General features: G+C 38.8%; 1 protein-coding gene across 3 annotated transcripts in view; it reads left to right on the top strand.

Moving 5' to 3' along the window:
• The window catches only part of LOC114731510 (phospholipase D delta), a 30,144-nt gene extending 14,914 nt beyond the window's left edge, over positions 1-15,230 (top strand). Inside the window, exons 1-11 of one of the 3 annotated variants that reach the window (XM_028918695.1) lie at positions 2,411-2,499; positions 2,589-3,540; positions 3,658-3,774; positions 3,973-4,167; positions 4,421-4,726; positions 4,849-4,917; positions 5,103-5,250; positions 10,980-11,128; positions 11,279-11,431; positions 12,450-12,650; positions 14,517-15,230. In XM_028918695.1, the coding sequence (XP_028774528.1) occupies positions 2,602-3,540; positions 3,658-3,774; positions 3,973-4,167; positions 4,421-4,726; positions 4,849-4,917; positions 5,103-5,250; positions 10,980-11,128; positions 11,279-11,431; positions 12,450-12,650; positions 14,517-14,819 (2,580 nt within the window). In that variant the 5' untranslated portion in view covers positions 2,411-2,499; positions 2,589-2,601 and the 3' untranslated portion in view covers positions 14,820-15,230. Of the gene's footprint in view, positions 1-2,410; positions 2,500-2,588; positions 3,541-3,657; positions 3,775-3,972; positions 4,168-4,420; positions 4,727-4,848; positions 4,918-5,102; positions 5,251-10,979; positions 11,129-11,278; positions 11,432-12,449; positions 12,651-14,516 lie in introns of those variants that run through there. The other 2 variants (XM_028918696.1, XM_028918697.1) reach the window with 2 other exon arrangements.

Here is a 15,230-nt window from a genome sequence, read left to right as displayed (position 1 = left end):
TTGATTCTACCCAATTTGAAGCGGGTAAGAAACAGAGAAATCTACCTGTAATCAGAAGTATAAGAACCCATTTAGCAAAAAAGATATATTTTGATGGGAGATGGGGGAAGGGAAGAGAAAATTTCTAGCCGCAGAAATGTAGGCAAAATAATGGAAGGCACAATAAGAATTAGAGAAAATAAAATTAAAGTTAAAAAAAAAAAATCAAGTATGAAATGCCAAGTCTACTATTATCTATTAACAAAGCATTCCTTCCGTCTTCTTCCTTATTCATCACCACCGCTCAACATTCAAGAGAAGCAGGGATAAGCTGCATTTATTAGTAAAATTCTCAGAAATAAAAAAATTCCAATATACGATTAGGGTAAAGAGGAAAATGAGAAAGAAATAGAGGGGAGAAATAGATCGCAGATGAGATGGATAGATAGATCAGATAAGAGAAGGGTAAGGGAGATGATCAGAGGAGTGAGGGTTGTTGGAGAGTGGGTGACAGGAGAATGACGCTCCAACCAGAGACGTGGGGCGAACAAGGAGGGTGAGAGTTCAGAGGAGATGGTGGACATTTTCGACTTTTGAGGCCTTTTTCCTTCCAACGCTGGAGCAACTTTTCCTTCGCGGTTAGTGGAGGGAGAGCGTCTTCCCTTGTACATGGGAAGCATGGTTCGACCTACCAGACATGCACACCGATAGAAAATATGCTACTCCTCTGGTCCTAAATGTAAGACCCTTATACACACTAGTATAAGAGTCTTACATTCAGAGTCGGAGGAGTATTTCAATTTCCACTTTCGAAGGCAGATTTTCTGGCTACCCCACGGGCCATGTAAGTTGTGCAGTACAGTCCCCGATGGGGAAAAGTTTTTCTTTGCCCACCTCTATAATCATCGAGGAGTGGTTAACATAGTACAGGAATAACAGTGGCTGGTCTCTGGGTTTGGGTGAGTTTGGTTGTGACCTCTCGTAAAGTTAATATACATTAACTTAACAAATAAAGAGATGAAAAAGTGAAGAATAACGAGTGAATGAGATAAATCATGAGAGTGTACGGTGACAATCTAATTAGGGAGAGAAACTGGAAATATGGATTGGCTTCACCTTTGCAATTATATATATATATATCACCGTTTTTGTTTTGTTTTGCTGGCTTCAGTATCTAAAAGGGAAAATCCTCAAAAAATGATGGTTGAATTTTAAAATTTCAAATCAGTATTGGTTACTATACTCATAAAAAAAAATAACTACATTCAAAAAGCAAATGACAATATATTTTTATAATAATTTATTATTTGGAATTTTGAAATTCAACAATCAATTTTTTGGGATTTTCCCTATCTAAAACTTAAAAAGAAGATAGTGTTTGGATGGAATCAAAATTATTATTTTAAAAATATTTTTACGACATACAAAATAAATATATAAAAGAGTTTGTCTTATTTTACAAAAAAAAATACTTCTAAAAAATATTTTTGGATGTTTCTAAATACTCCCAAATGGAAAGCAAACCTCGTATAGTTGGCCCAGGGCGTGTGTCGGGGTATGGCGCGGAAAAAGAAAAACAAAGAAAAGAAACTGAGGTGGATTGGATACGATTCGGTAATATAGATGTGGGGAGCATAGGACGCGAACAAAATGGTTGGGATCGCTAGGAATCCCTTCCAACCTTCAACTCCCCCACACGTGTTTCCTTTTACTGTGGCCCTTCCACCCAATAAAGTTCATTTTCACATTTCGCCTGGCTCAGCCCTCAAAGGATCGCATATTCTCAGTTGCTCGCCGCTGCAAACTCCCACGGCAAATCAAGTCATTTATGCTGTTTTAAGAAATACGGTTAAGGTTAAATAATAATCAGAGGCGAGTGTTCAGTATAGATAGAGAAAAGCAATCAATGCAACTAATTTAGAAATCATTGAAAACTTTCGTTGTTTTAATTACACTTTTATTACTTCACACAGGGGCCCCATAATGCTTATGCTTACTAGCACTCAATGGGGGATACGATGAGAGCATATTTACTTCTTTTTTTTTTTTGGGCCCGAGATGAGAGCATATTTACTTGGAATCTCTTCTAATTCGTCATTTCTGCTTTTGTTCTAATGTTTTTGCTCTCATGGGCAAAGCATCCCATCCAAAAACAGACAAAAAAAATTTGAAAACGGGTAGCTTCTCCTCTTCTTATCCATTTTCCCTTGCGGCTCCACGTCGCATCTGTCTGAATCTGTATCCGCTGGATATTTTTTGGGGTGAAACGTCTTTTCTCCCCCTTTTCTTCCAAGTTATTATTATGAGCAATTTATTAATCATTAATTCACGTACAAAGCCCCAAGCAACATTGCCAAAGTTCAATATAATTGAAAAATAACAAACAAATCCAGGGATCGCCTCTGTGGCGCCACTCACAGCCAGCGAGACAGAAGCTCAGTGCAACAAGGAAGCCTCTGGCCAACCCCACGACGGCGACGTCTTTTTCATCCTGACTTAGCTTCAAGCAAGCAACCTTTAGTCATATACTTTGCTTTCGCCTCTTTATTTCCCTTCTCCATTTTCATTACATTCTGAGTACTAAAGAATACTCTTGGCTCGGAATACAGTTCTTGGGACGCAATGGCTGACGACGTTTCCGGCGAGAGGATCTATCTTCACGGAGATTTGGACTTGGACATTATCGAGGCCCGAATGTTGCCCAATATGGACGCTGTGTCTGAGCACTTCCGCCGTTGCGTCACTGGATGCGATACTATCAAATTCCGTTCATCCGATCCCGCTGCTGCAGCGGGCGACCGAGGCCACCGCAAAACTCACCAACATAAAAAAATCATTACCAGCGACCCTTATGTCACGGTTACTGTCCCACAGGCCACTGTTGCCCGTACACGTGTCATAAAGAATTCCCAAAACCCTTGCTGGAACGAGCACTTCAACATCCCCCTGGCACACCCCGTCATAGATTTGGAATTCCGCGTGAAAGATGACGACATTTTTGGTGCGCAACTCGTGGGAACTGTTAAAATTCCGGCGCAGGGGATTGCCTCCGGTGAACGTATTACTGGGTGGTTTCCAATTCTTGGATCCTCCGGTAAGCCACCCAAAAGCGAAACTGCGCTTTATATTGAAATGAAGTTCACGCCAGTTGAGAAGAACCCGCTGTATCTTCGCGGCATCGCGAACGATCCCGAGCACAAGGGTGTGAGACACGCGTATTTTCCGTTGCGGAAAGCTAGCTCCGTGAGACTGTACCAAGATGCCCATGTTCCTGAAGGGATGCTACCTAAGATTGAGCTAGAGGGAGGGAAGGTTTATAAGCATGAAAAATGTTGGGAAGATATTTGTTATGCTATATCTGAGGCTCATCATATGGTATATATCGTGGGCTGGTCAATCTACCACAAGGTGAAACTGATTAGGGAGCCCTCCAGACCATTGCCACGAGGTGGAGATTTAACTCTTGGTGAATTGCTCCGATACAAGTCTGAAGAAGGGGTTCGTGTTCTGTTACTGGTTTGGGATGATAAAACTTCCCACGATAAGTTGTTCTTCAAATCGGTGAGACTGGGAGCCATTTTAACGTTTGAGCGCCTTTGTTTATTTAGGGTAATCATCAACTTGTTTCTTTTATTTGCTGGTTGAAATTTGAGAAATTGTGCTTTTGTTTTGGGGCAGGCCGGAGTGATGCAGACACATGATGAAGAAACCAAAAAGTTCTTTAAACATTCTTCCGTTATGTGTGTGTTAGCACCTCGTTATGCTAGCAGCAAGTTGAGCATTATAAAGCAACGGGTAAGTAGTAGTTTCTGTATTCAGTGATTCAAATAGTAGTTTTTTAGAATTGATACATCTCTTGTAGATTGTCATCTGATTCTTTATGAGCTAATTTTCAGCACAGTCAGAGGCTCTATATTTGGTCTGATCTTTGAAAACTTTAGTCTTTTAAGAAAATAAGTCAGTGTAATTGTTTGCGTGGTGTTTCAAGTGCAGGTTGTTGGAACTGTCTTCACCCATCACCAAAAATGTGTTATTGTGGACACACAGGCCTCCGGTAATGATAGGAAAATAACTGCTTTTTTAGGAGGGCTTGATTTATGTGATGGCCGCTATGACACACCTGAGCATAGACTTTTTCGTGGTCTTGATACTGTATTTAAGGGGGATTTTCACAACCCTACATTTCCTGTAAGCTCTCAGCCCATATGGACATATTAGTTTATTAAGCCATATGGACGTACTAGTAATTTATTGAGAACCCCATTAAAATGAACCCCATTAAAATTGCATGAAAATGTTGTTTCAGTTTTAGATTCTTCATTATCCTATATTTTCCCCACCAAAGTATGTTGAAGCTTCCTATTAAGATTTTTCTTTTTTTCCTCTTAAAATGATATTTCATCTGATTTTTCGTGACTAACTTGCATATTGTTTGTGATAGGCTGGAAAGAGGGCTCCGAGGCAACCATGGCATGATTTGCACTGCAGAATTGATGGCCCTGCTGCATATGATGTTCTCATTAATTTTGAGCAGCGTTGGAGAACGGCAACTAAGTGGAAAGAGTTTGCAATGCTTGTCAAAAAGGCTTCTCACTGGCATGAGGATGCTTTAATAAAAGTAGATCGTATATCGTGGATATTAAGTCCTTCCGTGCATCCCTCAAAGGATGGTAGCACCGTCGTACCTGGAGATGACCCTACAGTGTGGGTTTCCAGCGAGGATGATCCTGAAAACTGGCATGTTCAGGTTGGCCAATTCAAGTTTGGTGTTTTATATTTCTGGCATGCAATTGTATTTTGTTTTTTTGGATATCTTTCATTCCATGTCATTGTTTTTTTAACCTTATTGGGCTGTATATGACCTTCCAGATCTTCCGTTCCATTGAGTCAGGGTCCCTGAAAGGGTTTCCAAAAAATGTTCATGCTGCCCAGTCCCAGGTTTTTTTAACCTTCTTTTTTCCTTTTCAATTCATCTTATCCTTTGTGTTCGGTGAACTCTATGCTGACACAAACTAACTTTAAACTGCCTGTTGCAATCAAGAACCATCAATTACTGTCAACAGTTTATATACTCCATCATTTGGTCATATTTCACAGTTTTTAATGGTATTTTTTGAATGCAGAATCTTACCTGCGCTAAAAATTTGGTAATAGATAAAAGTATTCAAACAGCATACATCCAGGCAATCAGATCTGCTCAACATTTTATTTACATAGAAAACCAATATTTTATTGGATCATCGTATGCATGGCCATCTTATAAAGATGCAGGTCAGTCTCTAAGTTTTATAAAATGCTTCTTAAGGTTTATATTTTGGTGAGTGGTTTATTTTCTCTGGCAAAAAGGGACATGATATGACATGTGAGCACATTGAACCTTGTGAAAATTAGTATTGTATCTGCAAATGCAACCTGGCTTTTGCATAACTTATGATAGATGCTGAACCTGATTATACTTCTGATGAATCACGATTAGAAGTTGCTTTGAAATCTATGCCTTGTTCAGCCTGTTCTCTCTCTCTCTCTCTCTCTCTCAATTACAATGATTGTGCATCTTATACGAGCAACTAATGTACATTTGAGCATTGTTAGGCCTAAATAAGGGGTAAATCTCCTGAAGTGGCTTCTATCTATAAGATTTGAACCCTGAAGGCCTCAACTTTATTTAAGGGTTCTTGAGTCTCCTTGATTCGACCCAACCACCATTTGTTCTACGAAGGGTTTTGTTAGCGCCGAACTCTAATGGGCTTTGGGCCCAAAACCCTAGACTTAACCCTAGGTTTAGACCTAGTTAACCTAGTTATCTAGTCTGCCGCAATTAGAGAGCTTATTTAGGGATTTAGTATATTTTGAATTTTGATTTCTGATTCTCCTACTATTTCGGCTAGGATCTCTCTAGATTCTTCTCTCTCTACCCTCTCATGTATTCAGGTTTTTCCTATTTATTCCGCTGTACCATTCTGATGAGATTAATAAGAATTATTATTCACAAACCCACATGGTATCAGAGCCATGGTCATTTTCGGCTCAATACAAGAAGCTGATGAAATGCAGCAGTCAATGACTAATCCTCTAGGGTTAGCAGCAACCTCGGCGCCCTCAGCAACTAAACCTGCGACAGAAGCAAGCCCTGTGTCTATTACTATTCATAGACTCAATGGACAAAACTACATCCAGTGGGCTGCAAGTGTACGCTTGTTTATAATGGGAAAGGGCAAATTTGGCTATCTCACGGGTTCCATAAAGAAACCAGAAGTAACAGACCAGAAATATGCAGCATGGGAAGTCGAAAACTCCATGGTTCAGGCATGGCTAATCAATTCAATGACTATAGAAATTAGTTGTCATTTTTCCTTCTTCCAAACGGCTCAGGAGGTGTGGGAAGCAGCAAAAGATATGTTCACTTCCCTCAAAAACCAATCCGCAATTCTGGAACTTGAAAGTTTTCTTCACAATTTTAAGAAGGGTAATCTTTCTGTAACCCAGTATTACACTAACTTGTTTGTTAAGTGGCAACAGCTTGACATGTATGACACCTATGAGTGGAAGTGTTCAGGGGATGCTGCCCTATATGAAAAAATAAAAGAAGAAAAGAGGATTTTTAAGTTCCTCTTAGGTCTGGATGCAGCATTCGAGGATGTAAGAGGCAGAATTATGAGTCTAGAAAATCTGCCCCCCTTGAGAGAAGTATTCTTCATGGTAAGGAGTGAAGAATCCAGAAAGAAACTCACCATAAATGAAGGCATAAACCTGGCAGAATCTCAACCTAATGCTCTCTTCTCACGTGACACCTCCAAAGAGGAGGACAAACCTAAATCAGGAAGGTGGTGTGATCATTGCAAAAAGAAAGGCCATACACGAGAGGTATGCTGGAAACTACACGGTAAACCTAAAAAAGGAGGGAAGTAGGAGAACAAAGGTTACATTGGAACTGTTGAAAGTACTCTTGAACCAGCAACTGAATTGAATAGAGAGGAAGTTGAACTACTCAAGAGAATACTGGAGAAACACAAATTTAAAGGGAAGTCTATATCATCAGGATACATTGCTCACACAGGTAAAACAATCCTAGCCTTAAAAACTGATGTGCATCGTCAGGACTTATGGATTGTAGATTCAGGAGCAACAGACCACATGACTGGTAATGCAGCCTTGTCGACTGATATAAGACCTTGTACATTGAATATTCACATCAGTGTGGCTGATGGGAAAATTGTCAAAGTAATAGGTTTTGGGACATCATACATAAATGAAAAATTGATCCTGTATAATGTTTTCTATGCTCCTGATTTAAATTGTAGTCTCCTCTCTGTTCGAACTATAACTGAAAGCCAGAAATGTAATGTGTATTTTTCTGCTACTGTTTGTGTTTTTCAGGATCTGGAGTGGAAGGAGACGATTGGCACAGCTAAGATCGTAGAAGGTCTCTATTGCTTGGAAACCACCAAACAGAAGAACTATGCTCTATCCAGCACAAAGATCATTTCTGCTTTCACTAGTGTTCTGTCTAATAAAGACCTATTGTTGTAGCATTATAGGTTAGGCCATCCCAATTTCAATTATATGTTCAAACTTTTTCCTCAATTCAATAAAAGCTCCTTTCATTTGACTTGTGAAATTTGTCAATTAGCCAAACACACAAGAGCATCCTATAAAAGTAATCCTCACAAGCTATCTCAACCCTTTAACTTGATCCATAGTGATATTTGGGGGCCAGCTCGTATAACTTCCATGACAAATGCCAAGTGGTTTGTAACCTTCATAGATGATCATACAAGGGTTACCTGGGTATACCTTATGAAAGAAAAATCAGATCTTGCATCTACATTCATTTCATTTCACAAAATGGTGTCCACACAATTTCAAACCTAGATCCGAACCCTGAGGAGTGATAATGGGAGGGAATATGTGAGTAACACATTACAATCTTACCTGAAAGACCATGGGATTCTTCATCAAACTAGTTGTGTCAATACCCCACAGCAAAACGGTACCGCAAAACGCAAAAATAGACACCTACTTGACATTACTCGTGCCATTATGCTAACCCACCATGTCCCAAATCATTTTTGGGGAGAGGCAGTACTTACTGCTACCCACCTTATCAATAGAGTACCATCCAAAATCCTGGATTTCCAAACTCCCATGAGCCTACTCAGTAATTTATATCCACATGCCAACCTCACCTCCCATATTCAACCAAAAGTCTTTGGGTGTGTATCCTATGTTCATATGTCTACCGAGAGCAAGTTTGAACCTAGAGCTATAAAATGTATCTTCCTTGGTTACTCCACCTCTCAAAAGGGATACAAGTGCTATTCTCCTACGCTTAGGAAATTTTTTGTTAACCTAGATGTAACCTTTGATGAACACCAATCCTACTACCCGAAATCTCCCATTCAGGGGGAGAACAGGAGTGAATGGGAGCTTTTAGACACTGCAAACCAACCTGTTTCAACCCACTACCAAACAGACAGCCCAGAAACCACCTCACACAGCCCAGAAGCCACCTCACAAAGTCCAGAAACCACCTCACACAGCCCAGAAACCGTCTCACACGACCCTGAAACTGTACCAGAAATTGAACCTGACAACATACCTACCCCTATTACAGAACGTACCCTGGAAACCAGAATAGACAGCCCTGAAACTGGTCATAACAGAGAAATTAGTGAGGAAGAAGAAGAAGAAGACGACGAAGAGGATAGAGATGTGCAATCACCAAGTAATAGAGATCCTTCTAGCTCACAGCAAAGCCAGGAGTCCACCCAAACTCCAGAATCTGATGACACAGGATGGCCAATTGCTTTGAGAAAGGGGGTAAGGCAATGTACTCTACATCCTATAGGTCGTTATGTCTCTTATGACCATTTATCTACTGATATGAAAGGTTTTGTGACTAAAATTGATGAGGAGAAAATTCCATCAACATTTGAAGAGGCATACAGTGATCCAAGATGGCGAGAGGCTATTAAGGAGGAGTTAGAAGCTCTATTGAAGAATCAAACATGGACTGTAGAAAAGTTACCCACAAGAAAAAAGGCTGTTGGGTGCAAATGGGTGTTTACTATCAAGTATAATTCTGATGGTACTGTGAACAAATTCAAAGTCCGGCTTGTAGCAAAGGGCTACTCACAATCACAAACACAAGGTATTGACTACCAAGAAACATTTGTCCCAGTAGCAAAACTAAATACAATAAGGATTTTATTATCCTTAGCTGCAAATCTCGAATGGCCTCTATACCAATTAGATGTGAAGAATGCCTTCCTAAATGGAGACCTTGAGGAGGAGGTATACATGAAAATTCCAGAAGGAGTTGTAGAATTTGGGAGTAAAAATCTGGCATGTAAACTACACAAATCCTTATATGGGTTGAAGCAGTCTCCTAGGGCCTGGTTTGAGCGATTTACTAAGGTGGTAAAAGACTCGGGCTACACTCATTGTCAGGCAGATCATACACTTTTTGTGAAGCACTCAGGAAGCAAAGTGTCTATTCTAATTGTGTATGTAGACGACATAGTGGTGACAGGAGATGATTTGGAGGAAATCAAACAACTCAAGAAAGCATTGGCAACTGCATTTGAAGTAAAAGATCTTGGCAATCTTAGATATTTTCTGGGAATGGAGGTTGCTCGGTCAAAAGAGGGGATTTCTGTATCTCAGAGAAAATATACTCTTGACTTGCTTAAAGAAACTGGAATGCTTGGAGCAAAACCATCCTCTACTCCTATGGATTCATCAGCCAACCTAGAGTACAAGAAGGATGGAGTACCTGTAGATGCTGAAAGGTACAAAAGGCTAGTTGGGAAACTAATTTATCTATCTCATACTAGACCTGATATAAGCTATGCTGTAGGAGTGGTTAGTCAATTTGCATCAAAACCACAAGAACAGCATATGGAAGCAATATACACCATACTGAGATACTTGAAGTTGACACCAGGAAGGGGAATTTTCTTCACAAAAGGAGCAGCAAGAGATATTGTAGTTTATACAGATGCAAACCATGGAAGAGATCTAGTTGATAGAAGATCCACAGGAGGCTACTTTACATTTGTTTGGGGTAACTTAGTGACATGGAGAAGCAAGAAGCAGACTGTTGTATCAAGAAGTAGTGCTGAAGCAGAACTAAGGGCCCTAGCAAATGGAGTGTGTGAAGGAATATGGCTAACTCGAGTTTTAACAGAATTGAAGATTACTACAGACTCACCTATGAAGTTATGGTGTGATAGCAAATCAGCTTTGCAAATGGTCCACAACCCAGTCCATCACGATAGAACCAAACGTGTGGACATTGACCGACACTTCATAAAGGAAAAGGTTGAAGCAAAGATAATTGATTTGAGTTTTATAAGATCAAAGTTACAAGTGGCCGATGTTCTCACTAAACCACTTGATCGAGGTCAGTTTGAGTTCTTCAGAAGCAAGCTGGGCATGAAGGATATCTACTCACCAGCTTGAGGGGGAGTGTTAGCGCCGAACTCTAATGGGCTTTGGGCCCAAAACCCTAGACTTAACCCTAGGTTTAGACCTAGTTAACCTAGTTATCTAGTCTGCCGCAATTAGAGAGCTTATTTAGGGATTTAGTATATTTTGAATTTTGATTTCTGATTCTCCTACTATTTCGGCTAGGATCTCTCTAGATTCTTCTCTCTCTACCCTCTCATGTATTCAGGTTTTTCCTATTTATTCCGCTGTACCATTCTGATGAGATTAATAAGAATTATTATTCACAAACCCACAGGTTTTTTCGTTGGCATGGAGTGCAAATTTGGTCCAACTCTAACTGAAAAATAATAAGAGTCGAATTATTAACTTAACTTGTTGATTGACTTGTTGCTTAAGTTCTCATTATATATCACTTTTTTAGTGCCTCGATCGCTAGATTATTTTGTGAAAAATAAATAATAAAGAAAAGTTAAACAACAAAGTCCTGAATTATAATTTCTTTTGTTTTATCCTGGATATTTTAATGTTACATGAGAATCTGTGCACAGGAGCTGATAATCTTATCCCAATGGAATTGGCGCTGAAAATTGCTAATAAAATCAGAGCTAAGGAAAGATTTGCCGTGTATATTGTTTTACCAATGTGGCCAGAAGGTGATCCTAATTCCGCAACTGTGCAAGAAATTCTGTTTTGGCAGGTAATATGACTGTGGGATGTAAAATTTAGAAACTTTTTTATTGATGGAACCCACTTTCCGCAGTGCATGAAACTGAAGTCACTTGCTTCAGACTTAGAAAAAGTAGCCAAATTAAGCGGTTAGGTCTTGTCTTTGCTGTATCTTTTATAGGGCCAGACATTGCAGGCGATGTATAAGGTTGTGGCTGAAGAATTGAAATCAATGCAATTTACTGACTTGCATCCACAAGATTACCTCAACTTCTATTGCCTTGGTAATCGGGAGGAATTTCATGAAGATGCCTTGAACTCAAATGGTGTTGCTGTAAGTATATATTAAAGAAACTGTTCATCTTGTTCTTGCCTTAGGCTAAGTATACAGTGGTTTTTTACTCCTTCAGATGCAGTTCATTAACACATTAAAAATTGTGCGTGGTCACTTGGAGTAAGAAGTTATATTTTATGTATTTCTGTATTTTGGTCATCTAGTGGCAGCATGCTCTAAGTTACATCCTTCTCTTGTCAATTTAATGATAATGACCTAGTGTTTAGCATTGGCAAATTTACAAGCTGAAATGAGCTCAGATATCTCTACTTTATTTTATCTCCTTTCTTGCACCCTGGGCTTTAGAAAAAATAGTAAACAATGATACTTAGTACTAACAGTGGTTGAATCAAGTGAAAGTATTTCAATTTTCCTTAAGAAAGGTTGATGGCTCAAATTTTTTGAATAGGAAAAATCACATGGGAAGAGTTACTTTCATTTGAGTTTAACAGTATTGGAATTTATTTGGTAATACTAGATATCAGATAGTTGTGTAAAAGTTAGTTTATATAGTTTTTCTCAATAAAAGGCTGCTATCTTTGCTTTCTTTTTATGGAACGCCAGTTTTCAGTAGGCTTGGCTACAAGAATACATCCTGTGGCTAACTAGCAATATATATATAGATATAGATAAATAATAAGAAGAAGAAACAAAAGAAAAGAAACGAAATTGTTACCGAAATCCATCTATTTTCAACTGTAAACCGTCCTAATTATGGAAAGGAAGATGTGTAGTTGATATGATATTCTCTATTTTTATAGTGCAAGCCTTTGCCTTTCTCCATAAATAGAAATAAATAAGAAGTCCTCCTGTTGGAGTGAACATCATGAAAAATTATATTTACAATGCATTAGGTCGTGCTTTATTTCAATGAAAGTTCTGTGCTTTTCTGGTCAAAAAAATGAAAGAAAAGAAAGGTTTGTGCAAAGCTGTGTGCATGTCTTGGTTATTTCCATATAAACTTGGTGACAGTCATCAAGAATTCATTTATGATTTATGTCCTGGTAATTCTTGTCAGGTCACCGATTCACATAAGTATGGTCGATTTATGATTTATGTGCATGCTAAGGGGATGATCATTGACGATGAGTATGTGATAGTGGGATCTGCTAATATAAACCAAAGATCTATGGCTGGTACAAAAGATACAGAGATAGCAATGGGCGCATACCAACCTCACCACACTTGGTCTGCAAGGAAAAGACATCCCTCTGGACAGGTTTTCATCTTTGCTACGGCTTTTTTTCTTCTTGCAGAATATCATCTGATATGAGAATTTTTGTTTATTCAGTTATATTTCATTGTCATATGGATTTATACGAAAATAGTCTTCATTAACCGATATACTTATCATCCTCACATCTTGAACACTTGTAAATATACGGAAAGTGGTTAGGCAAACAACAGCCAAGTACCCAAGTAACTTTCTAACTAAATTCTCTTCTCATCTATTATTCATATTGATACTCATCCCTGAAAACCCTTGCCCTCAAGGGTGACCATCACTAAAACAAAACATAGATTACATTCATTGAAATTCATAAAAGTGGTCCGCAAGTAGCATCTTCACCAACTTCCCTCTATACTAAAACTGCTTAGCAAGTTCAGAGAAGTCCAATACATAACCTGTTGATTTTGATTCTTGTATTTGAAAATTTCTACCCTACCCATGGAAAAGAATGACGAGTCATTATTAAATTCTGTGTCTTTCTTCTTTCCTTTGGACCCCTTACAAACTCCCTGAATGGTCATTTTACTTTGTCACTTCTGCTCCTTATACTTCTAATTTCTTCAATGGCCGCCCAAACTTCTTAATCCTTTGGGAGTCCAAGAAACCATGGCTGCTGTCATTATGTATTAAAATTTGGATGACCACCTCTATAGGGATCTGTACCCTTATTGTTGTGGTACCATTTGCCTCTTGTATGCTTTGGAACGGAAACCTTGGAATTGGTTCTGATTCTATCTCCTTCTTACCTTCTTTATTTTCTTCCGTTGCTGGATATTGATCTGCTTCCAATCCACCATTGTTACTTGCTTGGCCTTTTTCTTTTTTTCTAATTACTGTCAAGAATTCCATTGATAAATTCTGCTTTTCTTGGTTGTTAAATTTCTAACTATTGGGTTCTTGTTAAATTCTGCTTTTCTTGCTTCTTGTGCATCTCATCCTTCCAAGAACCAATTCTTGATTCTATGTCCCTGGAGCTTCGCAATTCTCAGCATCCAATAATGTTCTTGATCTGAATAATCTCACATTTTTATATATTCCTTAAATCCAGCCGTAAAATGATCAATCAATTGATCTTCAGGCAACCTTAGTTTGCAGGAAAGGTAATATAAAGCTTTTTGATATTCTTTAACACTCCCATTTTTTGTCTCTGCTGCATTAATTCTTCCATTGAATCTTTTTGTGCTGATTCAAACTTCCTTTTGCTTGCTGGTGTATACATTTCCTCCTTTGTGATCCAACTAGACATTCTCACAGCTGAATTTGGAACCTCTGTGGGAAAAATAGGCAAATAAGAACCTTCATCATATGTTGCTATTTTTCTCCTTTGTAATATAACTCTTGTCTATCTTTTCACTTGATTCCATTGATCTCATCCTTTTTTGTCGTTTGTATCGAGGGCTCTTTCACCTATTCTTGGATGTCCCTCACCCTTTTCCCATTGTTGATAGTCTGTGTTCCATTAGGTCTACCAAGTGCTTTTGCATTGTAGGAGACAATTCCTCTAATATATTTACTTTGTATAGTGCAAAGTCACTTCTCTATAGCTAATCTAAACGGGGACTTCATATACTACTCACATCATATTGACGCGGAGAGCAGCACACTGGTGAATGGGAGATCACATTCATCTCTTACCAAATTATTATATTCTCCCTATTTTTAACAATATTTGCTCACACCATTGGCATTATTGGTGGATGCATTTTTTTAGGTACCCTCTCTTATCTTTTTATGTCTGTAGACAAAGGTGTCTTGATACCACAATGGTGAACTTAGCATCTTCTTTGCCTTACCGCCTGATATTCCATGTATTGCATAAGATGGTTGAATGTGATGATGTTTCTGTGCCTACAGATTTATGGTTACAGAATGTCACTGTGGAGTGAGCATCTTGGGCTTGAGGTCATAGACACATGTTTCAAGGAACCAGAGAGTTTGGAGTGTGTGAAGAAAGTGAATGAAATTGCTAACGAAAACTGGAGCAAGTTCACTTCTGAGAACTTCTCACAGCTGCAGGGGCATTTGCTTAAGTATCCTGTACAGGTAGATGCTGATGGGAATGTAAGCTCCCTACCCGGACATGAGAATTTCCTGGACGTTGGCGGTAGAGTACTGGGGGCCCATTCCCAGACAATTCCGGATATCCTAACAACGTAATCTCTTGAGTTCGTTTTTATTAAAATCTGCTTCTTCTTGGCCAACGTTTATGAGAGGTCTGGTTAAGGTTGTGACAAGTGGAGTTCCCTCAGACTGACGGAGGAAGGAAAAAGAAATTAGAATAATGTGTTTATTTTTCGGAACTCTCTGATTGGCCAAGTGACGTGTAAATTTTGAAGATGAAGAGATGCCGATTGTTACCAGAGGCCGCAACAGTATTCTCTGTTTATATCCTACAAAGGAAAAATGATCTCCCTTGCATGAAGGCTCTGAATTTATCAATTTATCATTTGTTGATGAAATTAAATTCGTTTCCATCCGTCTCTTGTAGAATTATTTGAATTCTTTGGACGAGACTCCGGCCGAAGGTAAAACCAAGCACATTTAATATTATACTACCTTTCATCTTAA

The sequence above is a fragment of the Neltuma alba genome, unplaced genomic scaffold, assembly GCF_004799145.2.
Source record: "Neltuma alba isolate B1F8T4 unplaced genomic scaffold, ASM479914v2 tig00012836_pilon, whole genome shotgun sequence".
Classification (NCBI taxonomy): domain Eukaryota; kingdom Viridiplantae; phylum Streptophyta; class Magnoliopsida; order Fabales; family Fabaceae; genus Neltuma; species Neltuma alba.
The sequence above is the reverse complement of the archived record's forward strand: the minus strand, read 5'-3'. Positions and strand labels throughout refer to the sequence as shown.